The sequence below is a fragment of the Zea mays genome, chromosome 7 (genome assembly GCF_902167145.1).
Source record: "Zea mays cultivar B73 chromosome 7, Zm-B73-REFERENCE-NAM-5.0, whole genome shotgun sequence".
Lineage (NCBI taxonomy): Eukaryota > Viridiplantae > Streptophyta > Magnoliopsida > Poales > Poaceae > Zea > Zea mays.
The window spans coordinates 88722425-88748769 of NC_050102.1; the positions used below are offsets into that span (position 1 = coordinate 88722425).

The 26345-nt window shown below is 43.2% G+C and overlaps 1 protein-coding gene, 1 non-coding gene and 2 pseudogenes across 2 annotated transcripts; 1 reads left to right on the forward strand and 3 right to left on the reverse strand.

Moving 5' to 3' along the window:
• Positions 1-1156: 1156 nt before the first annotated feature.
• Positions 1157-3128, reverse strand: LOC103633989 (cyclin-B1-3). The gene is made up of 6 exons (XM_020541595.1): positions 2667-3128; positions 2441-2567; positions 2079-2330; positions 1838-1996; positions 1578-1756; positions 1157-1343 (listed from the first exon to the last, which is right to left on the reverse strand). The coding sequence occupies exons 1-6, from the start codon at positions 3104-3106 to the stop codon at positions 1157-1159; spliced, it is 1344 nt and encodes a 447-aa protein (XP_020397184.1). The 5' UTR covers positions 3107-3128.
• Positions 3129-6062: 2934 nt separating this feature from the next.
• LOC103633990 (uncharacterized) lies at positions 6063-7466 on the forward strand (annotated as a pseudogene).
• A 712-nt stretch (positions 7467-8178) lies between these two features.
• On the reverse strand, positions 8179-11062 carry LOC103633991 (40S ribosomal protein S8-like; annotated as a pseudogene).
• On the reverse strand, positions 10003-10096 carry LOC111589847 (small nucleolar RNA snoR31/Z110/Z27). The gene has a single exon (XR_004851679.1). It is a non-coding gene; the product is annotated as a small nucleolar RNA snoR31/Z110/Z27 (small nucleolar RNA).
• Positions 11063-26345: the final 15283 nt, after the last annotated feature.

Genomic DNA, 26345 nt, shown 5'->3' on the forward strand with positions numbered 1-26345 from the left:
CCTGATAAAATAAAAGCAAACATGTAAGAGAATTATAAGATAAAATCCCCAAGGACTGAACATGAGTTTAGAATAATGGACTTTATTCTCCAAATAGCAGTTCAGGGAAGCAGATGCACAAATACACATTTCCACATAAATTTAGTACCTCAAGGATGCCCATCAACTGAATTTTCATTAGGTCAACACCAAATGTGAGACTACGGACACCATGAAAAAGTCCACCTGCATAATGAACCATCGCATGGAGTGGGATTTAGACGCAAATATATAGAAAATTATAGCATACATCTGAAAGCCTTTTTGTCAAACTTCTTTTTCAAACTCAATATATATTGGTCTGGCCATAAGCAGGTAATAACAATAAGCAGATAATATCATGTTCATTTACATAGAGAAGCTGCAAAATGTAACTTGTACGCCTTGCCATTTTACGACCGGATCATTTTACTGGATAATCAGAAAAACGTTTCATAATTAACATATGAACAAAATTACAAAAAATGATATGGCTGAAACAAAACCTCACAGTCAAGATTTAACAATTAATAAGGGTTTGTAATTTCAGGCTTTTAATCTGTTTAGTGATATAATGATATCTAGTAAGTGTGTGTACCTTGGAAAATCCTGGTCCAACAATAGGATCCTTGTACCAATAGAACATTCCTCCTTGAATATCCAGGCATAAATTGAGAGAAACAAAAATATATGCACATGGTCTACAGACCTCAGGGCACTTCAGTGTTCTTCCCATGTATTGTATTGCTTTATAGAATTTCTTGTGAACCTGAATTCGGATCAACCTTATGTTGCTTTACTGGATGAATTGAACAATTCAAAAATAGAAATGTTGTAACGCTTTCCATATATCTATTGTTTTAAGTAAAGATTTAGAAACTACTGGATTTTTTTAAAAAATATATATATATTAAAGACATGAAAGGATGAGAAGAAGTTTGAGCTTGACATCACATATCACATTCTCCCAACACACATACAACACAGGCTCTGCTTCAGTAGAAATAGAGTTCAGTAGTCATTTAAGCAAACTGACTAACCAACACAGGCTCTACTTCAGTAGAAAAGCAAAGAGCACACGACCCAAACAAATGGTACCATCGAAGCGATGATACAAAACAATGAGCAGCAGCGAGCCTCAACCTGACAACAGCTTCTTGACAGGGGATTGAAGCGCGACGGAGCCGAGCTTGGGCTTGGAGTACTTCCTGTACACCGCCTTCTGCTTGCTTTCCGGAGCCAGGGTATGGAAGCTGATAAGCCGCCTAGCGCACTCCCTGTGGTTACGGTTAAAAGCATCATCCTCAGCAACCAACAAGTTACTCCTAGCCAAAGAATTGAAAAGTAATCTACATTGTTTTCAGCACACAGGATTGTTTTTTTTGGGCATGATCATTCAGTTAATACTTGACAGAAATGGTTTGGTTGCAATAGCATGTCAAAATCACATTTTTTATTCCAGAGGCCCCTGATAACATGAAGAAAGCTAACTCATCAGTCAATGATTCGCGCTAGAACTGGATTTCGAAGGCAAGAGAGATAGTCATCGAAGGACGTACAGTAACTGTGGCTCAGCTAGGCCAGTGTGATGTTCCAGAATATCAGTCCACGGTGGATTCATCCCAAGTGTAGACCTGGCAGCATAGACGGCAGCGGCTGCGGTCACCGATGGAGGGTAAACCAGCATCGCGTAATGGACCAATGCCAGCTCGGAGTAGAAGAATGCCATGTTCTCAAGCTGCACCAAAAGCACCGAAGAAAATTTCAATATCTAAATGTGTGGTGTGGTGCTAAAACAACATTACTTGGACAACTATACCTCTGTGTCACACATTGCGGCTTTCAGGTACCTAACAATGAACATGTACATTGTTGGAACCGTTAGGTTCCAATGGAGCCTGTCCAGGATGGCCTTTTCCTTGGTCAGAACCTGGTCTCTGGTAAATGCGTTGTCACAGAGGCACATCAAGTCCTTAACCTGTAAAATATCGCTGCTTGTTGTGAAAGCTAATCGAAGAATGGACTATAGCATGTTTTAGAAACAAAATCAGCCAGCCTACCAGTGGAGCCCATATCTCTTCGTACTTGCTTGCTATCAGCATGGCACTTATGCCGACGAGCTGTAGCTCCTTTCTTGGTACACTCTCCATAGATAAGTACTGGTCGATGATGTAGACGGTCAAGTAAAGTGTCTCTGGCATTAGAGTAAGCCTGTACTGTACCTCGATAATCCAGTCGATAAGGATAGCTCTCATTCTCTCACTGATTTCAGCCTGTGAGCTCATGTAGCTGCTGAGAGGACGGCAGGTGCCCTGCACAAGCAAAACATGCCACAGATCAACAATCATCAGAAATGGTCACTTCGACAATCCACTGAATCAGCAATTGCAGCATGATAAAAATTACCGCTTGGAATTTTTACCTCAGTGCTCTTGTAGAATCTGTAAATGTCCTCAACATATTCAACGACTGCCAGCTCATTGCAAGAATCAGGTGCATCAATGTCATATGGATCCTTCTTCTTCGGGGTGGTAATCCCATCAGAGGCCTTTGTAAACACACACAACACACAAAAAGGGTACACGGGCATTCTTAGAATAAAAAAGAAAGAGACAACCTTAACCTTAGAATTTTGCTTGTGTTCATACCTGCTGCATTTTGTCAAATTGTCAAAAAGTGTTGGCACCCTCCTACAGACTCTCTGACCTCCAGGCAATTTGCCTTTCTTCTCCTTCTCGGAATCTGGAATGGTCACAATGACTTCAGGCTTCACCTTGCATTCCTTCAGCTTTACTGCCTTCCCGTTCCTGTTAAACACAGCATCTAGAGGCTTCTGACGATTTGCAGGAGCAGCACGGTCATTGATCATAAGATTCGTAACGTCGGCAAGGGGTCGCATGCCTCTTGCTGCTGCCTGAGGAACAAGTGGCTTCTTGTTGCCAACGTTGAGTGGTTTATGACTGGTTGCCGCTGCCGCAACCGCTTGCTTCTGATGGTTCACAAGAGAAGGCCGACCATTCATAAGATTGCCAACGTCGACAAGTGCCCTACGGCCTCTTGCCGCCGCTGGCTGTGGAAATGTATCCATTGGCTTCCTGACCAGTCTGGCGGCATCTGATCAAGTTGAATTTTTAGAAGACGAACATAGGTGCATTAGCAGAGAAAATCCCAATACCAAAATCACATGAAGGACCATGCAACATCAAATATTCAAACCTTTATTATGAGTGCTACTTATGGAATAACAATCTAAAGGTACACCAGATAAATTTTTTTGCAGAACTGAGATTACAATACTGACGATCACAGAAATGACAATCTGAATGATCTTTATTTGCTTAATAAAGATCATGGAGTCGTCAGCTTTCAGGTTCAGGATTAGTGAATAGTTAGTGTTTGTACAGATGAAGGTTTCTTATGGAGTACATGCTAGCAATGCAGAGATGATGGTTCCACGCATTGTCGTTGGTGCTAATAATCTGCATAGTATTTTGGAGTAATACGACCTGTACATGCATGTCGCTAGACCTTTAGATTTGCTTGTACCTGAAACTGAAACTCATAGGTGCGCACTGCGTGAGCTCCTCCCCCGCGTCGTTCCCGTAGGCGGCTCGGGGTGCCCTCGCCGCGCCGCCGCCGGGCGTCCTCCCTCCTCCCCCCTTTGCCTCGCCGTTGTCCGAGCTGGGGGCCAGAAGCCCGGCACCAGCAAGGTGGGCGGCGGCAGGATATCTCGGTCGGGAGGCGGCTGCCATGCGGGAGGTGGCGGCGCTCTTAACAAAAAGGAGACAATGTTAGCGGGTTTACATTATCACCAATAGATTTTCAATAAATATGGTATTTATTTTTTTATCAGCCCAAAAATATGCGATATGATTTGCCTGCCAACCAGTCAACCCAGTAGCTTGCAATATTTAAAACTCTGTTTGTTGTAAAATTTGGGACTGTGTTTACCAATGGAGTTTGGTATTCACTCAAAGTTATGTTTTTTACGGTGACACTCAAAATTAGGTTATGTGTAGGTTTTTAATGTTAACTTGTTTGGAAAGAATCTATATGGTTTTCTTGCAAATTGACAGTTCTTTCCCCAAATTTTGGTCTAAAGAAACCACATCACCGATAGAATTCAGATCCCATTTATCGGTCACCTCCAATGAATGTTTTCTATAATTAAGAAAGGAGACCGAACATGGGCCATATATGCTTTGTGTGTAGAGGCTGTGATATTGTCTTTTTACTCCTATCTAAGAAAGGACACTGATTGTGTTACTCAGAGAATGGAGCTTCATCATGTAATGGGGGGAGGAATGGAATTTCACCTTTTTGAACTTGCTGGCATTGCAAGAACATTGCGCTGTTCCAAGACTTGGCATAGCTTGCTCGGTGAAATGCGTGGATCCACTCCGAGTAGGAGAGCACTCCGTCGTGGATCGCGAACCAGCGCGACTGCCACCCCTTGCCGATGTTTGTCCACTTGTACAGCACCTCTGTGACTGTCGGTGCCTCCCTCATGTCCTCAGTCGATGTGGTCATGTGGAGCGGTCGCTGGCCACTCCCCGGCAAGGCAGCAGGGTAGGTTGTTTTAAATTAAAAAAAATACAAAACCAAGGAAACAATATATTGAGGTGGTAAAACAAAGGCGGCTTAACATGTAGACCATGGGCCAATATATCATAAATGAGTCAAAGGATGATCTTCAAGCCCTACAGAGGACTGGAAAAATCACATGGGAACAAATCATAGTATCCAATCTAAGCCCTATTAGCAAAATCAATATTGTTACCAGTCCTCATATTGTTTGTTCAGTCATATGTCATTCTACATATTATTAGTGCTAGATATTAGAAGCTCCTACTAAGCCTGTACGGTTGTATTGATACAACTTTATTGCTTTCTCTGCATTTTCAGTTTATGAAAATATTGGATGGTTTTAGCCATTTGGTCTACATAGCAAATATACTCCTACCGTTTAGTTTCATGTGTGGTACCGGGGTAAGGACAATGCATAAATGAAATATAAGGGAAGTCCTTTTATTAATATATACAGTTTGTCGTACACAATTTAGTTCCAGAAATGCAAGAAATAAAATATCTAAAAGAAAGCCCAAAACACAATGAATTCAGTGGCCCAATCTGCATCCCAAAAAATATGGATGTTACTGTGTATACTCAATTTTGTTTTTCAGTTTCAACTAATGTATTTCCCATTCAGATAATCAAGCCATATAACAATTTTCACCAAAAATGAAATATTTAGTCAGAGTTGTACCCTTCAGAAGAAGCTTTTGCTATAACTAAAAAAAGGTCAGCACAACTTTCACCATATAACAATTTCCTTTGTCAAGTACAAATATATTTGAACATCGACCAATGGCCAAACAAAGGAGTTAGTGTTGCTCATCTTATGTCACAACTAACATTATGTCATTCATTTACAATCTGCGCATATATGTTGTACGCACTGCTCATGTAAACATAAGGGCAATTACCACTTAGCCATGATATACACAGCGACATGATTCATAAATGCTTAAACTTAGCAAGACATGATATACAGAGCGACATGATGCATGGAAATTGATGTTTAAGGACTAACTTCTTTAATAGGATTGGCTGACAAAGGCATGGGAAGTTCTGATGGAAGTGGGTAATCCATCATGGCCAGATAATCGAATGAATAGTCGTAACATGTAATTTGGCACACAAGTTAGAAGTAGCTTTATAACACAATGGTCAGTAATCAAATGAAGGTCAAAGAAAACATGTAGTACTATGCATTATATGAAAGTATAATAATGGCAAACAGAGGGAGGGATCTGATCAGCTTATTAACCCATATCACCAGCTAAAATGCAAACATAAATAGCTAACAAAATGTATACAGTTGGAGGCCAACAATATTAGTTACTCCGGCATGCAGTTACCTCTGTGAATATCAGAACATCTGGATCTCTTCTTAGTCAGTAGCAAAAAAGGAAAACAACCATTTCACTTCCCAGCGATATGTTTCTTTTATCTAGTGTCAAATTTCTTATGTGAAAAGTTAATCTGTCTTCCATGCAGAAGCAAGGCAAATTTTCAAAGATTCTTGTTCGGTTCAGATCTACAGTATCCAGGCCTGTATTCCAAAAGATACAGCTATACTTTGGAATCATGAATTTGTGCAGGCAGAGGAGCTTTTCAACCAGCCTTTTGATTATGAGAACTGTTTGAGAGATAATAGGTATTGTTCTCTTAGCCCATTTGGTTTTCTCCCAAGTCTAAGGCATGCCCACGAAGGAATTGTAAGCAAAGACATAACCAGATGAGAATATACATAACCAAACACACATATAGATGGAGATAGATTTATATATAAAATAGTGAAATTTGTCAAAGATAATACCTTGATGCAAACCTGTGTTCATATGCATGTATATTTATGCAACTTTTATCCCTGATCAGTATTCTCATTTTCGTCACTTCACAATCATGCACAGGTTTTGTGGTGTTTTGAATTCTTTTGTCAAGCGAACATCCAATGGAAAGCATGTGAGTTCATTGCCACCAAAGCCCTTGAATAGTGCTGCAGCCGCCGCATAGTCTAAGCCTAGTGTTACTCCAAAGGAGCAGTTTGTTACTGCTCGGCGGCAAGATTTGCCTGTAAGTTCAAAGCAGGGAGCAGACACTAAGTCCGAGAAGGATAATTCCACAATATTAGATAAGGCTGGCAATGGTCCTGTTGTCAAAGAACAATCAGTTGATGCCTATGCAAGCAAAAGTAAAGCTCAAAATGGAAAGGCCATGCCTAGTAATGGTGGGATCGCTGGCTAACATGTGGGGTCGTGCATCAGCAAAACCTATGCCTCCAAGTACCACTAATTCTACAGCTGTAGCAAGTGTTGCAGGTATTATCTCACAAATGTTCATATTCAAATTCTTTGTGCTTTACTTTCTCGTCTATAACTCTCAGCACACATCTAGTCCTGTATATCAACCCTTTACAAGCATGCTAATATAGAACTAATGCTGTTAGTATTTGTAGCTACTGCTGATGCACAAATTTGTGTGAAGGAAGAAGCAGATGGAAATAGCAGCGATGATGAACATGGGATAAAGTACAAGAGGGGATCCACTAATGCAAATAACAGAAAGAGAACAGTGGTATTTGATTATTCGGATGATGAGGAAGATGACAATATTGTAAGCATTGCATCTCCTGAGCTACCAAAACAGCATACCCCAGACCTTGTTGTTGGAATTGCTACTATATCAGTAACCAAAAGCCCAATGATCGAAGTTGTTAGCTTGCTGCTCGTAATCTACCATTACGCAACAGTAGAGGAAATTGGATCAATACCATTCAGTGAGCCACTAACACACATCATAATAGCATTCAAATGTGTATACAAATCTTTAGTAACCTGTCCAAACTAACTGAATGCTTGTCTTAGTTTCACGTCAAGACCTAACCAAAGAACACTAATAAACATAAAATGGAAGGCTGTTGGTATATTAGAGGAAACAAGACAACAAAAACTCACCACCAATGAATAGCCTGGTGGACATGAGGAGCTTTGAACACTGAAGGAGACAAGCTACCAGTGGCCCTAAACCTAACTCAGAAGACCACCAAGCCTGCCTAAGGCCGCCATTTTGAACACTAAACCTGCACATACAAGATGATTTGATCAGTGTTAAGATACATTGAGATACAGAAGCATTTGTTATTGTTCTATGCTATGGTTAGCACCTTTTAAAGGTTAAGATTATTTACATAACTATATTTTTATCTTCATCAATAAAGATAAAATCCATAAAAATATTTCGTGATAGTTTGCTTTTCATGGCAGAGTATATATTTTTAAGGTATGTAAATAATCTTAACCCTTAAAGGATGCTAACAAGAGCATTAAACGACAATTAATGCTTCTGCACCTCAATGTATCTTATCATAACATGTTTACTCTATAACAACGTACGAGCATACACTTAATAATGGATGATGACACAATTATTGACCAAGTTGAGTTGATCGAATGATAAATATGCAAATCTGCTTACATGAAGCATGTGGCATTAAAAACAACAAATAACTATAAGTCTGGCCTTTCGCTCATTTGAAGCATGTCGTGCATTAACCCCAAGTAGAAGATATTCTGTTGTTCTAGCTAAAAGAATGCTCTAAGATGCAGCACCCTTGCCCTTCTTCCTCTGGAGCTTATTCATGTAGAACTCGACCACATTACCCTCAAAGATGTAGCTGACCAATAAAAGAAAATGCCATTGTAGGTTAGCCTCAAGGATGTAGCTCACCAATAAAAGGGAATGCCCAACAACTGTCAGGATAATTCATGTGTAAACTGTAAGCTACTTAAGCGAGGTGAAATGGTCCTATTTGTGACAGAATGCATAGATGCAACTCAACATATCTCCTACTGTCCACTTCTGGCTTTCTTTCATCCGTAATATAAGATCGACGGGCATAAATATCTTAATTCCATATGCTAATGCCATATGGCATGGACCAAAACACAAAATGAGAATTAATGTCTAAGACATGACACAAGAAATCTAGTATTCCTTACCCATCAGCTCGGCCACAGTCCAGGGCTGGAAGAAACGCAAGCCAACAATCTCCCACTACCAAATTGCTCTTCAATATGAGTGTCAAGTGCACGACCCTGCTGGCGCTTCTCAATCTTCCTCTGCACATGGTTGCTCTTCTTTGTTTCCTCGGATATAGCCTCACCCTCTTATCCCTACACAAACAATAAATGGTCAGTTATAGGAAACATCAATTGAGCTATAGAAAGAAAATTTTAATTTAACTATTGTTTTCCCTACAAAAAACATCATGAGATAATGATTGCAAAAATCAAAAGTAGCTAATGAAATACAACATGTTGATCATTGAGAAGGAAGAGATCATTGAAAAACCACAAGACAAATAAGTGCACATGTTAAAAACACTGCAGTAGTAAGATATCTAGCAAGCAACTATTCACCAAATACAACAATCCATAAACTATAAAGTCAACCCATTCTAAGGGCAAACATCAATTAAACCTTAAATTGCATGAATATACCTTAGCTGCATCCTTGTTGGCAACATGCATCTTCCTACCGATGTCCACTCTGTAGTGGGTGATGTACCACTGCTTGAAGGGAGCAACATCGACTTGTACAATGGCACTCGTCACAAGAGTTTGAAAAAATTTAATAACTTTGTAACTATATAAAAATTCCTAACAAACTAAAATTCAATAAGTTTAAGACAACTTTGGTTGCATGAACACATAAAATAAATTTAAAAAGGAACATTTAGTTAGAATAGACAAAAAAGCAGATCTATGATGGCACATAACCAAAAAATAGATGAATTTAGGAAGAATAAGAAGCAAGTGATTTCAGATGGTGAAATCTAGACTTTTGGAGTGGTCGACGAGCCTAAAGAATAGATGAATCACTATTGTTGAGGAAAGAAAAATGAAATAGAGGTGATCCTTATCCCAGCCAATCAAAATAAATTTGACATTGTTTCATACTACAGATTCAAACATTCAATTACATATAAGGAGTTTAATTAACTCAAATTTGGTACCCCAAGAGTTCAATTAAGGAAGAATATACTGGCAGGAGGATTGCGGATCTCACCTCGACACTAACAAAAAAAATCAAATTAGAAAGCAACAAAAGCTACCGACAACTTTTGAAGTGTCTTTTCATGATCTTCATTGTATTTTTTAGAGCAGTAGAATTCAGGAATAATGGTATTTTTATATGGATTAAATACTATCAAAAAATGCACATATGTATCAACGCTAATTTATAACCCACTCCCAACATTCGTCGTAAGTAACTCCAGATGTATAGCTAATCATCATTGGCTCACGTACGGATTAAATGCTAGTGCAATGTTGTAAAGAAACGACCTAGAGCAAACAATGCTAAAGAACAGAAAATACCTAACAACGTAAATAAAAGGCAGAATTGAAGTGTAATTGCAATATCATCTGAAAAGAATGTACTTCTCACTCACAGTGCTAACAATGTGTCCAAAGGTGTCCTAAGAGTGGTCGAGGTTTCGTCATCAGATACTACAAATAAAAATTAGTCGCTCAGCAGAAGTCAACCTCGGATCAAGTGTTGGATTATGCATCGGTTTATCTTCACTATCCAAAATCAAATTACAGAGCAGAAAAAACAACTAAAATCAAATTATGGAGCAGGGAAAAACAATGAAACAAGATTGGAGGGCCTGTAGTTATTCAGTGGTGGCAATTGGGTACCTCACGCTTGGAGGATGGCGCAAACTTGAACCAGCGGAGCGTGGTGTCCTCGAGCACGAAGTAGCGCTTGCACGCGTACTGCATCATTTGGCTAATTGTAACGTGACAAAACACCATAAGAACAAAGAAATCCAATCTGTGCAACCTAAAAACAAAAAACATGACTCAATTCTATTAGATCTATCTAGGTTGTCAACTGCTTCATGCTTAGGAGTTAGATCTATCCAGGTTGCCAACTGCTTCATTCTTGCTGAGCATCCAAAGAGTACCCACATGCTAACAATTTCAGTGCTTCATAAAAAATTAAAGGAGGGCAGAAACTGGGTAACATAAGCACAATCGTGCCCTAGAATGCATCGAATAGGAGCCAATCCTGGTAATTTCACAGCAATGGTAGATCAAACAAGCAGATGGGTGAGATGGGAAGGGGGGAAATGTGAGGAGGCGGCCACGATCTTGCACTCGAGATCGGGCTTGCCGGCGCCTAGCACCTCGGTCTGTGCCTCCGCGCCACCGACTTACGCATTAGCCTCCGCCTCTGCTTCCACCCCAGGAAAAGCCGGAGCTGTGTCCTCCTCGTCCTCTTCCTCTAGCCCAGCGCGATGGGTGAGATGGGAAGGGGGGAAATGTGAGGAGGCGGCCCATGGCGGAGCGAGGTAGTGGAAGGGGGCGAGTGCGACGAGCACGGAGAGGAAAAGTCGAAGGATGCACGAACAAACTCGTCGGCGCAGATTCCTATGATGGACTGCCACCAGCAAAAGAAGTCGCCTTCGCATGGCGTCGTGGAGCCACAGAAATAGGAGGAGGCGAGGAGCACGAGCCTTCTTATCGCAGTGCGTGCGGCGTGTGAGGCAATGGGCGGGCGGGCGGCGGAGAAGACGGAGTGCGGGAGCTGTTTGGGGCAGCGGTTGAGGAGCGGATGGCGTGCGGCGTGTCCTGAGCGCTTGGGTGCGTGCGGCGGAGAAAGCAGAGCGCGGAACTGTTTGGGGGCGGCGGGGCATCGCGAGGAAGGAGGGCGTGCGCGGCGGCGGGCATCACGGCGCTGGGGGAGAGGGAGGCGGGGCGGCGGCGGATCGATCTCGACCCGGGCGACCTCATATAGCTTTGCCGCCGGTTACCGTGACTGGAGGGGGGAGGCGGGGCGGCGGAGACTCACGCGGGGTGGGGGATGGGGAGGGGCGGACGAACGTGGGCGTGGCTGGGCGGACGGTGTAGATTTACGGAAGCGAGCGGACGGTGCAGATTGGCTGAAGGCAGAACCAGGGGAGGCAGCCTACCCCTTAGAGCCTTAATAGGTAGTATAGATATATATACTACTCTATTAAGACTTTATCGTCAGCGTCCACACCCAACGCCCCCGCCTCTGCCTCCCTCCCACGCCCACGCACAGGCACCGGACATTGTGGAATTCTCACCATTCAAGGACTAGAGCCTAGAGCCTACGTACAGGACAGGGTACATACAGTTCACACATGCTGCGTACGGATACGGAAGGTAGAGGGTCATAACCGCCATTTCACCTCCTTGGACCTAGGAAGACACTGCACGCAAGTATTTCCTCTCTGTGATAATCCCTAATTATAATTATATTATTATATTATAATTATAATTATAATTATATAATAAAAATAATAATCTCTACTACTCTATATGTTGATACCGAGGGCGTCCACCGGCTTCACCACGGCTCCGCTCTTGCCCTCCCCCACAAAGCACGTATACGGAGTCTCCGCAATCCCAGCCACGAGAAACCGCGTCCGCTTCTGCGCCCATTCCCTGCTCTCTCCATCCACGAATCGTGTCCGCTTCCTCCTGGTGCAATCCTTTTCATCCACGAACCGCGTCCGCTTCCCTGCTCTCTCCTGGCGCAATCCTCTCCGTCTGTGAATCGCGTCCGTTTCCATGCTCTCTCATGGCACATTAGATCTAGATCACGCAGGGCGTTTCCTGGGGCACCAAGCCAGAGCCCACCGGCTATGGCGCTGCGTGGGAGAGGAGCAGGGCGGTTAAGCGGGCCATGAGGAGGACGCAGACGAGGAGTACGACGGCCTCGTCATTCGCGCCAAGCGGACGAGGATGGGCGGGGACGGGGATAAGGTATGGTTCCATCGATCCATTGCAGGGACATTGCAAGCGGCTGGATCCGGCGACGGAGACAAAGCCGAGGAAGAGAAGGCCTTCTTGGTGACGAGCGCCGCGGCCTTCCCCCACGGCATGTCCGTCGCCGCCGCGGGCCAGTCGATGGCTGTGGCCAAGAAAGAGGAGTTCAGCAAGTCGCCGTCCAACTCGTCGGCAAAATTTTGAAAACAATTCCGAAAAAATCCTGAGACAAAATGCCGGAAAATACCGAGACACAAATCCGGTAATTTTCGACAAAAACCGGTAACCGAAAGAAACAGTCGGTAAAACAGCACGCCGATTCCGATAGAAAATTCTGAAAACCGATTCCGTTTTTGAAAAATACCGTTACCGGTGAATCCGATCGAAAAATTTCGAAATCGGTTTCCGGAATTTCGAAAAATTCCGAACCCGTTTTCATCCCTACTCACGTTGCGCGTGGTGCGCATGTGGCCCAGCCGAGATCTGGTCATTAGATTCAATAGTTGTGGTACTGGTAGCATGTGGCCCAGCTGAGATCTGACAGTTCTTAGAAAAATTCAGCTTTCATTTCCAATCGTTACAGCTTTAAACTATTATGATCGTTAGTTTTTCCTTGGCATTATTACTTGGAGAAACTATTCAAAGCATCCACTTTGCTTTTGATAACCATGAATTTCTAGGTTCATGCAAAAGCATTTGAGTTTGCTAAGTTGCATTCTAAGAACATATATCAATAACGATTGGAAATGAAAGCTGAATTTTTTACCAGCGAGGGGCTACTGAAGTTTGCACCTGGTGGTGTGAGCTGCGCACCACCTCCTTCAGAAGCAGATGTCCTGTATATGGAAGCGGCAGGAGGTGGAAGCACTATATATGACACATCTATCGCTCTTGTTGATTGCTGGGGTTAGCGGGTGTCGCTGCTGCACTTGGTGGGCCTAGGGAATTCTAGGACTCTCGGCTGGTTTGGTGGACAGGAAAATTTAAATAGCAAGTGATTTTCTCTTTATGGATCCCATCTATTTTCCTGTCCACCAAACCAGCCTTAAGATTTGTTCTGTCTGGATAGCACAAAAATTGTCCATCTTGCTTGCACCCATAACACTGCCCTGAACAGAAGATGCATGATTACCTGCATGCATTGAACGACATACCAAATAAGTGCCACCAATACCACAAAGACATACCAGATAAGTGCCACCAGTACCACAAACTTACATCTCGTAGACACCTTACTATATAATTTATGTTGTCACAACACACGGGTATTATACTCACTTCTTAGAGTTGTTTTTTATATTTGTATTGCAGTATAATTTGATTTGTATTAGTTTAGTTCTGTATTGGTTATTTCTAAAAAAATCGTTAGATTATATCGATAATATATGTGGTATTCGTTTTTACGTAATCATTGTGCACTAACATTTTGTTGAATATATTATATATCGTTGCAACGCACGGGCACCCAACTAGTATATATATATATATATATCAATTAGTTTTCTAGACATACTTAATATTATCCATCAAATTAGTCCATATTATTTAGATATATATCACTTAGTTTTTCCTAAAAGATAAAATAACTAAAGTAGTGTTCATGTTCTTTTATATTTAAAATATTAGTTTATATGTTGTTTTGTATATAACTTTCTTAATAAAAATAGAGGCTAGTGTATTCTTAAGCAAAAGTAAAGATAATTAATTGTTTCATTATTTCTCATAAAAATCTATTAGGCCATGTATTTTCTTAATGAAAATAATATAACTATTTGTTTAATGATCTTTTCACATAAAACCTGTTTAGGCTTATATCTTAAGGTCTTTTCAAATAAATGTTTTATTATATGTTCCATAATGCTTCATAAATTAATAATGTATCTCATAATGCATTAACCTTAGATATATAACATATATCTTCTCTAAAAAGTTAAAAAGGTTTAATATTGTTATAACGTGTTTTAACATCCTATAAACCCTTAATCTTAGACATATCACATATGACGTTTTATAAAAGATTAAATTGGTGAACCTAATATTTGTATATTTTAATTAAGATACTTTTAAGCTCATGTCTTGTTTTATAAAGTATAGATCACACATTTTTGAAAAGAATACCTTTTTATTATAACCCTTGCATGTAATGTTTTTGAAAAGCGAATGCTCTTTTCGTTACGCTTTCTTTTAGCTTTGCGTATTGTGAATGTTGTATGTTATTGAGTGGTGTTTGTTTTTTCTTGTTCGTTTGTGTGATATTTAGTGGTTGATCTAGTAGTTAAGAATCAAGATCTATTCCGATCCGTGGAAAAATCTCAAGTTTTCTATAAGCAAGGCAAGTGGACTTCTCCCTCTGCATACTTTGTTTGATCCCAAACAATACATTTAATAAAGTTTATTCTTGGATATATATGCATAATTTGATGGGTTACCTATTTAGATACACCTAACCTTTCCAACCTTATTCCTTGTTTAACCTGGGTTTATGATTTAATCTAGTAGCTATGCTACTGTTACAACTTTAACTTTATGATGGTACTCCTACTGATGATATCAATGTTCCAAATGGTAAGTTTATATTATTGTTGTTAATCCAATGATTAATCAAGATCATATTGTGATAATTGGAACATGGAGTGACCACCCAGGAAAACAGTGCAACCACGAGTGCTATCATGGCTCTGGCTTTGGTAATTAGCTTTATATGCTTAGTGCCTAGCAACCTTACCTAAAATATGGGCAAGAGGGGGAGTGGCAGTGACGGCAGCTCACGTTAACATGGGGATGTATTCTTGGCTAAGGTACCTCACCTAGAGGGTCACCACACTGACTTGGAAACCTTAGCGGGTTGCTTAGTATTAAGAGTATTCTGTGAAAGCCTCATAGTGGATCCCTAGCCATTCACCTCGGAAGTGTTTACGGGTTTTGGCTGACCCAGGCTAGAGGGGATACACGGCTTATGGGTAAAGTTGTACCACCTCTGCAGAGTGTAAAACAGATATATTAGTCGTGCTCACGGTTATGAGCAGTTTGGACCCTCACATGATAATTGAACTTGAAGATGAAAATAAATCGTGGTCCTTTTTGGTTCAAGTGGTTTTGAGCTTATGCTGGTGATTTATTTATGTTGATGATATATATGCTGAAGATTATCGCTTATGCTTAAATGGGTTTGATATATACTTATACATAGTAATTAGGTGTTGATAATAAAATGTTGACCAACTAAAATGCTAACCGCATTGAACTTTAGCCTTACCTTGTTACCTTGCATTTTCACCCCACTTGCTGAGCCCTGACCATAAGTGAGCTCACCCTTGCTTAATTTTGATCAGAAGTTTGCAGATGAAGATATGATGGTGAACTCGATGGATGCTAGTCTAGTGATACCCCCGGTTATCTTGATGTGGAAGGATGTCCATGTTTCGCTGTACTTTGATGAATAAAGGTTAAGACATTATGTCTGTTCGAAGTGTAATATGTTAATATAATCTTTATTTATGATTTTATGCATTGTTCTTTTGATATATTACACTTGTGACGTCAACATATGTGTGGAAATAGATCATGGCACACATATGCTATGCATTCGGTTTTGCTCCCTTAAAACCGGGTGTGACACCCCGGCTTGGCCTATGCCCGACGCAGCAACAGTCTTGCCATTCTCGTGCCTCGCCACGAGTTCGTTTGGCTGTCCGCCGTCGTTGCGAGGCGAGCATCGTCTACGCGTTGGTAACCTTGTTTCACTATGTCGCGCGTTTTAAATAATTAATTATATTTTTGTTTAACTAACGTTAGTCAATTCGACTTTTCAATTAAACTAATTTATAGTAGTTAACTTACACTTTATAAATCCATGTCGACGTAATTGATAGTAACTCAAATGTGTTGCTCTTATATTTGTTTAATATAAATGTGACGACTATTTAGTTTTTATCGTGTTTCGCGTGCGTCGTTCGCGTGTGTAGCGCGTGCTGCTCGCTCGCTTCGTCGTCGCTCAGTAAAACGTTATTTGCACGCTTTAATAACATCACTTCGCCATATCGTTCATGCTAATCACTTGATTAATTGTTTAGTTGTCAGTTATTAAAACAACAGCTCGATCGAATCTAGTTTACAATTATAATTAGGCGTTTGTAGATAGCTGTAACGTGTTGATGCTGAATTGAAGGTTATATTTAACACTTGGCTGATATAAAAAAATGACGCAGTTTAGTAGTTTCGCATGTCGCCATTGTTCGTTCGCGCGTTCGCGCCGCGCGTCTGGTGCACGTGTTGTCGCGCACGCTGTTCCCACGTGTGGCGCTCGTGGTCGTCGTGTCCCATATTTTAGTTGAATAATTAATTTTTAGTTTGTTCGAGGGTTAATAAAACAACAATTTAATTAGAACGCGTCTATAGTTTTAACACGTGCTTTTATAAATATAAATGTTAATTAACGTGATTAATACTAACTGAAATACTTTTCATTAATTATTTGTTTGTTATTCGCGCGCGACATCGTTTGCTCGTCAACGTGTTGTTCGCGCGCATAGTCGCGTTGACTCGTGCGTATCACGCACTGTCGTGCGCGTTGTTTTGCGTGTGTCGTGTGTGCCGTTCACATGCGTTGTCACACGTCGTGTGCGTGTGTCGTCGCGTGACGATCACGTGTGTCGCACGGCGTCTGCGCGTGATAATAAATAGTTTGCCGCTTATAAACACTCATGTTAACGATGTTAATACGTCATGTCATAAATTTTAGATAATTAACTTAAGGTTTGCTCGACTAATATTTATTAGATTAATATTCCAATTAGATTAAACGTGTAGTATTCCACTTGAGCTTTTATAATAAATATTGACATGGCAAATATTAACTTAACTACTTTCTATTTATTTAACATTTATTTAGTATAAACGTGTCATATATTTAGTTTTTCTCGTCTGTCGCGCGTGCTGTTCCGCACGTGGTGGCGTGCTAGTTCGCGCGTCGTTCACGCTGGTCGCGTGCACTGTTTCGTCTGTCATCAGTGTGCTATGTCACGCGTATCCGCTCGTCGTTCCACACGCTATCGTGTTGCTTCGCTCGTAGTAAATTCGCCTCGCTTAGAATCCCTCACTTTAATTAAATAGTAGTTATAATTTATATTTGATAACATCGAATTAAATGTCCTAGTTCATATTCGTTTAGCGTAAACACGATAATTTCTCGACAGTAGCTCCGCCTGTCGCGTTTCTTTTTCCTTGCGTAACCGTAGTAACGCGCTCTATTTCGTTTTGCATATTTTATTATGTTTTTTATTTGAATGGTGTAATGTTCTTATGCATATATATATATATATATATTTGTTTGTGCCTGTTTGTATTCGATGTGCGTCGCAAATAGATTTCGATCCGTGTCCGAGCTTCGAGGAATCAAAGATCAAGCGCTGGTGACCAAGTGATAGAACTCTTCGAGTTCTACGAGGCTGAAGATCCTGAGCATTTGTTTGGTGAAGGCAAGTGTTCTCTGACCTATTATGTCTCATTTACTTTATAATTCATCAACCCACATACCAGGATCAACCTAAGGATTGACTAGCTTTGTATTTACCTTGTCCTTGATTACGTTTTGGGTTACTATGGTTAGATTCATGCAATTGCTTTACTTTAATCAATGAACATGATGTGAACACTTATGATACGATGTTGTCATTATGATTATGATGTTGGACTAGTGATACTTTAGGGGGCTCGAGCGGTTTCTCGAGTGCCTCTCCGTAAGGACCTGTTCGTTGGATGACCACCCGGAAAAACAGTGCAACCATGAGGGTGGTATGGGACACCCTTAGCTAATTAATTAGAGAAACTAAGGTGTAGTTTGCTTCACCGTTGTGCCGTCAATGGGGCTCGGTGTATGTGGCTCGCTCTGCCGAGGGTGGATTGCCCCTTGGGAAGGAGTACGGTACATTTAGGAAACCTAACGGGCGGCTACAACCTCAGAGAATCTTTGTAAAGGCTTCCTAGTGAATCCTTGGCCATTCACCTCAGGACTGAATAAGGGTCTTGCAAGCCCGGGCTAGAGAGGGAATCACGGCTCGTGGGTAAAGTGTGCAACCTCTGCAGAGTGTTATGAAACTGATATATCAGCTGTGCTAGCGGTTATGAGCGGCCAAGGGAGCTCCATTGATTAGAGACACATTGATCAAAGATACTTTTTTACAGGTGATGATGAGGATAATGATGGTTTTGATTATGATTATGATTATGGTTTCGGGTATTCTTTCCGTTTGGAAAGAGTACTTTTGGGTTAACAACTTGGGTTAATGCTAAAACCTGGCTCTATACTAGTAATAATTATCTGACCAACTAAAAGCAACTGATTGATCCTAACTCCACATAAAGCTAGTCCACTTCATCCAAACGGGACATTTGCTGAGTACGTTGATGTGTACTCACCCTTGCTTTCACAAAACACTAGGTTGCCTTTGGTGCAATATATGCTCAGGTAAAGAAGGTGTCGAGGCGGATCTCCAGGAGTTCTAGGACTTCGACGAGTTCGAGGATTAGGCTAGCGACCTTCCCCAGTCAGCTGCCTGTGGTGGGTTAATTTACGTTGGCTACGTTTTGATCATGTGTACTTTGATTTATATTATGTAAATGGCTCTAGTCTGCAATATTATTACTTACTCCTTATTGTTATTCGAAGCATTGTGCTATGATGAGTCATTTATGTAATCGTTGTGTACGTGAATTTTTGATCCTGGCACGTACATGGTTCGCATTCGGTTTACCTTCTAAAACCGAGTGTGACACTAACCCACGCCTAGAAATCATCATACTCTAGGAACTCCTGGAAATCCTCCACCATGACTTCATCTTCTCCTAAGCAGTGGTTGCAATGTGGACAACCTAGGGGGCGGGGGTTAGTGTGTAAAGCAAGGGTGAGTACACATCAACATACTCAACAATTGTCCTGTTTGGCTGTAGTGGACTAGCTTTTTGTGGGGTTAAGATCAAGCAATTGCTTTTAGTTGGTCAGGTAATTATTACTAGTAGAGAGCCAGGTTTTAGCATTAAACTCAAGTAATTAGCCCAAAAGTACTCCTTCCAAATGGAAAGAATATTAGAAACCATAATCATAATCATACTCATCAAAACCAGAATTATCCTCATCATTATTTGTAAATATAGTATCTCTGATCAATGTGCCTCTAATCAATGGAGCTCCCAAGACTGCTCATAACCGTGAGCACGGCTGATATATCAGTTTCATAACATTCTGCAGAGGTTGCACACTTTACCCACGAGTCGTGATTCCCTCTCTAGCCCGGGCTTGCAAGGCCCTTATTCACTCCCGAGGTGAATGGCCAGGGATTCACTACGAAGCCTTTACAAAGATTCCCTAAGGCTGTAGCTGCCCGTTAGGTTTCCTAAATGTACCGCACTCCTCCCCAAGGGGCAAACCACCCACGACAGAGCGAGCCGCATACACCGAGCCCCATTGACGGCACGATGGCGAAGCAAACTACACCTCAGTTCCTCTAATTAATTAGCTAAGGGTGTCCCATACCACTCTCATGGTTGTACTGTTTTCCCGGGTGGTCATCCAACGAACTTGTTGGGGACTTGTTCTCAAATGCTATGAGTTAAGAATAAGGCAACACAAAATGTTAATGGTTAAATACCTTCGTCCTTCGAAGCATTATCTCCCTTAGGATATAATGATCTTCAGACGAAGGTTATGGAGGACATACCTTCATCATCTCAGTATATAATAATGAAAGTAGAAGCATATGAAACATGGAAAACAACACGAACAATCATATTGAATTTTAATATTATTTATATTCTCATTATTTCATCATGGGCAAACATCAATAACAGTAAGTTACATTTGTACCTTCGGCTTGACAGAAGATTTCAGTCCGAGAGTGACGTGCGGGTGAATACAATTCAGCGTGAATAGTACGGTGCTACTATTCATCTATTTATAGGCACAGGACGCAGTCTCTGTAGAATTACATCCATGCCCTTGATATCTACTGTTGACTTAAGGACAAATCTATCGAGGACTAGATAGCCTTTTCCTCTTTAAGTCGGTTTGATTTCCCACCGCTAAGCCGAAGCTTCTTCACCCGTATCTTCGGAATTGGTTCATCCTTCTCCCAGACCATGTTTTTTATATCGTGTAAAGCTTCATTCCAAGGCTGAAGATCCCTATGAATGCATTATACTTGGAAATCATGTTAGTCGTGTTTTTGAGGACCTTCGGAAGATGAAGGCCCCCAACAGTAGCCACTCGCAGTATTAATTTGTTGTAACAACGAATTCAAACTGCGACATGAACGAAGGCCTTAAGCAGAAGGTCCGAAAAAACACCTTCCCTTCGCTAGAATAGCGAAAGTTAATGACAAACGGGCCCGCCAAGTTGCAAAGCGCTAGGCGTATAAATAGGAACCCACAGCGGCGGCATTTTATACGCCATTTCTGTTGTTTGCGTTATTTTCTTGAATTTTTAACTCTTGCTTATCAACTCTCGCCTAATTTTTGAGCTTCGGTTTAAAGACGTGCTTGCTCCAAGTCTGAGGAGAAGAAGATGACTGAGGAGAAGATGACTAAGGAGAAGAAGCTTACTGAGGAGAAGAAGTTGTATGAAGAAAAGAAAGTTGTAGATCCTTATATTGATGGGTTTTATGAGTCTATGGCAAAAACGAATACAGAGAAAATTATTAAGGAGATAATGGAGGGTTTGTCTGAAGATTCTGATGACAGTGATAGTTATGATGTGGAAAGTGGAGATGAAGATTCTGAGGACCGGCCCTGGCGGCCAAGCCATACCATCTTCGGAAAATCGACCATTAAACAAAGTCATATTGACGCCATGAGAGGGAGATATTTTCGCGACATGTCTATTGTGAGGGTTGGAGGAGACAACACTGCCCCTGCTCCTGAGGAAAATGAAGTTGTTATTTACTGAAGCTTCTTGAAGGCAGGCCTTCGGTTCCCATTAAGCAAATTTGTGGTTGAAGTGTTAAAGATATTCCAGATCTTTCTTCATCAGATTACCCCTGAAGCTATAATTAGGATGGGGATGTTTGTCTGGGCTGCAAGAAGCCAGGGGTTGGAGCCGAGCGCAAAGTGCTTCTGCAATATGCACGAGCTATTATACGAGACGTAGGCTACCGGCAAGGAACAGTAGCACAATAACTTCGATTGTTACGGATTCATTGCTCGCTCTAATGCAAGCTACTCGGTGCCAACATACAGGAAAAGATGGCCCGAGGCCTAGATGGAGGAATGGTTTTATGTTAAAAATGATCTGATTGAAAGGAAGGATATCAAGGAAATCATTCAGCGCCCCATCTGGTCTCGCTCCGGCCTCCGAAGGCCGAAGGTGGCTATTGAAGGTGACATCGAAGCATGCCAGAAGGCCTTTAGCAATGTTTGTGCCTTCATTAGCACAAGAGATATAATCCAAGAGCACATAGCCTATAGGGTGTGGCCACTTGTGGAGAGCTGGGAAATGCCAAAGGAGACTACTGCTGAATCCAGTGAAGGTGGCCTAGTTCGATTGAAATATACCTTCAGATTCAGAGAGAAGTTTGACGAACCAAACGATGACTGGTTGAAATGCATTGAAGCTACCAGCGACGAGCTGCTTGGGACATATTCGAAGGCCGAAGATGATGCCTTGTCCGCAGCCTTCGGGGGTCGGGGCAAGAAAAGATTGAACAGGGTGTTTGATGCAATTGGCTTCGTATACCCTGATTATCACTACCCACTACTAAGGCAAGGAAAGAAGAGAAAAATTGTCACTTCGGCCAACACTGTTGTGCCGAAGGGCAAGAAAATGAAGGTTCTGACCCACCGGCCATGATATATTGAACCGGCCGTAGTGCCTGAATTTGGTGAGGGGACCTCTTCAACTGCCGAAGCAAAACAAGCTGCTCCCACCATGCAGAGCGCTGAAGAATCGATTGTAGTACCGAAGGTGCCTACAGTTGGGCCAGCCGAAGCCAAAGATGATGCGCCCGAAGAGCCAAAATTGGAAAAACAGTAATAATGCCAGAAATTCTGAGCCCATCGGCAAAGACAGAATTGCCGAAAGTGCAAAATGCTCCTGTTGCAACTCCCAAGAGAAGGAGGATGGCCAGCGTGTTAGACGCTGTCATGGAGACCACAAAGTCCTTGAGCCCTGCTCCTACTAAGAAAGTTGCCAAAGCTATCAAAGTCCAGGCCGAAGCCGATGCTGGGCCTTCAGTGCCCATTGAGACGAAGGCTGCCACGCCTGAGGATAAAGCTGAGCAACAAACTTCAGATACTGGCATGGCAGCGGGGCAAGATATGATAGAAAAAGCAAAATCTCCTGCCCCCAAAGCTCTGGCCGAAGATGTTGATTACATTATTCGACATGCTTCGGGGAAAAAATTATCCAAAGAGGAAATCTTAGAAGCCAGACACTATGCCCAGAAGCTAAAATATCCGAAGGGGGCTTTGGTGTTCAATGGCACTGACGAAGATGACTTCCTATACTATCTCCTGGACAACAAAGAAATATTCGTTTGCCGGGAGATAGCCAAAAGTATGGGATTTCCGAAGATTGAGGACGGCCTTTCGGCCATGTCGAAGGATGATCTTGCTGATAGCCTTGCATACAATAGTATAAAGGTATAGAAGTTAACTTTAAAGTTGGAAATGAAGTATTTCATTGTCATGTTTAATTCTTTTCTTTTTCTTTCAGGGCTTAATTCTTAGCAATGCCTTGAGGGCTCAAAAGAGCGCCGAAGATGAAAGCTGCACAATGGCTCTCAGTAACCTTCGCTCAGAGGTAATTGAGCTGAGAAACGAAGGGTTGGAGAAAGACAAAATTTTAATTTCATTGGTGAGTAAAATGAAAGAAGACAAAGCTAAATACAATGCTCAGGTCAAAGCCCAAAAATCTGAGGTTGAAGACCTTCGGAAACAATTGGCCGAAGCCAAAGAAAATTGTGAAGTTGCAAAGGCCAGCCAAGAAATAAGTGAATGGTGGAAGGCTAGGCTAGAGAAAAATATTGAGGAGCTTCGCGAATCCAAGGAAAGATGCTTCGAAAAATCCTTGGATTGCGTGAAAAATTTGAAAAACAGCTTTGCAAAGGTAGGTGCCTAATCCTCTGAGGAGAACTTCATTCGAGGCGACCCCGAAGGTGTTATTGAATGGATAAGCAGGGAAGCCGAAGCTTTTGAGGAAATTATGAACGATCCCAGAGATATTTGTGCTTTCTCCGGCGCCCGGGGAATCGCAGCTATTCTGGAGAAGGCTGGATGCGATCACGTGAAAATTGCGGCTCAAGCCGAAGCCGCCTTCTCCATAGGCGACACAAAGGACCCGTCAGCCGAAGCAACTTTAGTGGGCGGAAAGTTTTGTTCTGATGTCTGGGTGAACGGTGGCTGAGAATTGGCCCACGAAATTATAAAAAAGAATGAAAAAGACACCCATAACGCCCGAGAAGAAGCTAGACGAACTGAAGAGGCTGCTGAACGAGAAAGACGCATAGGTATTGTTTTTGAATTTTAACTTCGGTACTTAGTTTGTGGCTTCGAACTAATAGTTTACCTACTACAACTGAGCTATCACCGCTGCCGGAGCTGTACAATCCCCTGGCTGATCCGAAGACGAAGGAAGCGCTGGATGTTATAAGCATTGCAAATTCTATTATCGACGAAGTTGTCGACAAGTTACTAAACGAAGCCACAGAAAAGATCCTTAGAGAAGAGTAGACTTTGTTGTAATAATAATTTATAATGTTTGATGTATGGAACAATTGATGAGACATGTAAATTACTGTAATATATTTCTTTACGATGCGTGAAATTTGCACACATACCGTTTTTGAGCCTTCGGCGAAAAAACACATTCCCTTCTTTTCATGCTTTGTAAAGAAAGAGCCCTTCTATGGCAAGTCTGATAAAACTGTATTTCCCGGAGCTTACTTCATGCCTCAGCACATTTTCATTTTAACAAAGCATTTGCCGAAGTTTTGCTTTGTATTCAATTTTTGTGTCGTTAATGTGATATGATGTATGATGTAATGTTATGCGAAATGATACGATGATATGATGCAAAATGATGACTGTCAGGGACCATAATTAGGGGTACCCCCAAGACTCCTAATCTCAGCTGGTAACCCCCATCAGCACAAAGCTGCAAAGGCCTGATGGGTGCGATTAAGGTCAAGGCTCAGTCCACTCAAGGGACACGATCTCGCCTCGCCCGAGCCCAGCCTCGGGCAAGGGCAGCTGACCCCGGAGAATTCACGTCTCGCCCGAGGGCCCCCTCAAGCAACGAACACACCTTCGGCTCGCTTGAGGCCCAGTCTTCGTCGAGAAGCAACCTTGGCCAAATCGCCACGCCGACCGACCGTATCGCAGGAGCATTTAATGCAAGGATCGCCTGACACCTTATCCTGACGCGCGCTCTTCAGTTGACAGAGCCGAAGTGACCGCAGTCACTTCGCCGCTCCCCTGACCGACCTGACAAGAAGACAGCTCCACCTGCGTCGCTTCGACTATTGTGCCACTCGACAGAGTGAGGCTGACAGCAGCCAAGTCCGGCCTCGGGCGCCATAGGAAGCTCCGCCTCGCCCGACCCCAGGGCTCGGCCCCCGTCTCGGCCTCGGACGATGGACTCCGCCCCGCCCGACCCCAGGGCTCGGGCTCAGCCTCGGCTCCGGAAGACGATGAACTCTGCCTCGCCCGACCCCAGGGCTCGGACTCAGCCTCGGCTCCGGAAGACGACGAACTCCGCCTCGCCTGACCCCAGGGCTCGGACTCAGCCTCAGCTCCGGAAGACGACAAACTCCGCCTCGCCCGACCCCAGGGCTCGGACTCAGCCTCGGCTCCGGAAGACGACGAACTCCGCCTCGCCCGAGCCCAGGGCTCGGACTCAGCCTTGGCCTCGGACGACGGTCTCCGCCTCGCCCGACCCAGGGCTCGGACTCGACCTCGAAAGACGGACTCGACCTCGACCTCAGAGGAGCCTCCGCCTCGCCCGACCAAGGGCTCGGACCGACCACGTCACAAGGGGGGCCATCATTACCCTACCCCTAGCTAGCTCAGGCTACGGGGAACAAGACCGGCGTCCCGTCTGGCTCGCCCCGGTAAACAAATAATGATGGCACCCCGCGTGCTCCATGACGACGGCGGCTCTCAGCCCCTTACAGAAGCAAGGAGACGTCAGCAAGGACTCGACAGCCCCGACAGCTGTCCTTCCGCAAGGCTCCAGCGCTCCTCCGACGGCCACGACATCACATGAACAGGGTGCCAAAACCTCTCCGGCTGCCACGACGACATGTACTTAGGGCTCTAGCTCCTCTCTGCTAGACACGTTAGCACACTGCTACATCCCCCATTGTACACCTGGGCCCTCTCCTTACGCCTATAAAAGGAAGGTCCAGGGCTCTCGTACGAGAAGGTTGGTCGCGCGGGAGGACGGGCCGGCGCGTAGGGCTATCTCTCTCTCCCACGCGGACGCTTGTAACCCCCTACTGCAAGCGCACCCGACCTGAGCGCAGGGCAACACGAAGGCCGCGGGTTTCCCCTTTGCCTGTTTTCTTCCCCCCTTCGTGCTCCGTCTCGCGCCGACCCATCTGGGCTGGGACACGCGGCAACAATTTACTCGTCGGTCCAGGGACCCCTGGGGTCGAAACGCCGACAGTTGGCGCGCCAGGTAGGGGCCTGCTGCGAGTTGACGAACAGCTTCCCGTCAAGCTCGAGATGGGTAGTCTCCAGCAACCTTTCCAACCCGGGACGATTCTCCATTTCGGGAGTCTTGAGTTCATGTCCCTCGACGGTGGCTACGACATGATACTCCTTCCTCCGCCGCGCGACAGCGTCAATGGCGGCCGACAGCCCGCCCGCCGGCGGCGGAATCAACGACGTCTTCCCCACGTGGCGGAAGAACAACATTCGGGTTTGTCCCGTCGCCTCCCCCGCCGACGGAGGAGGAGGCGGGGCAACCAT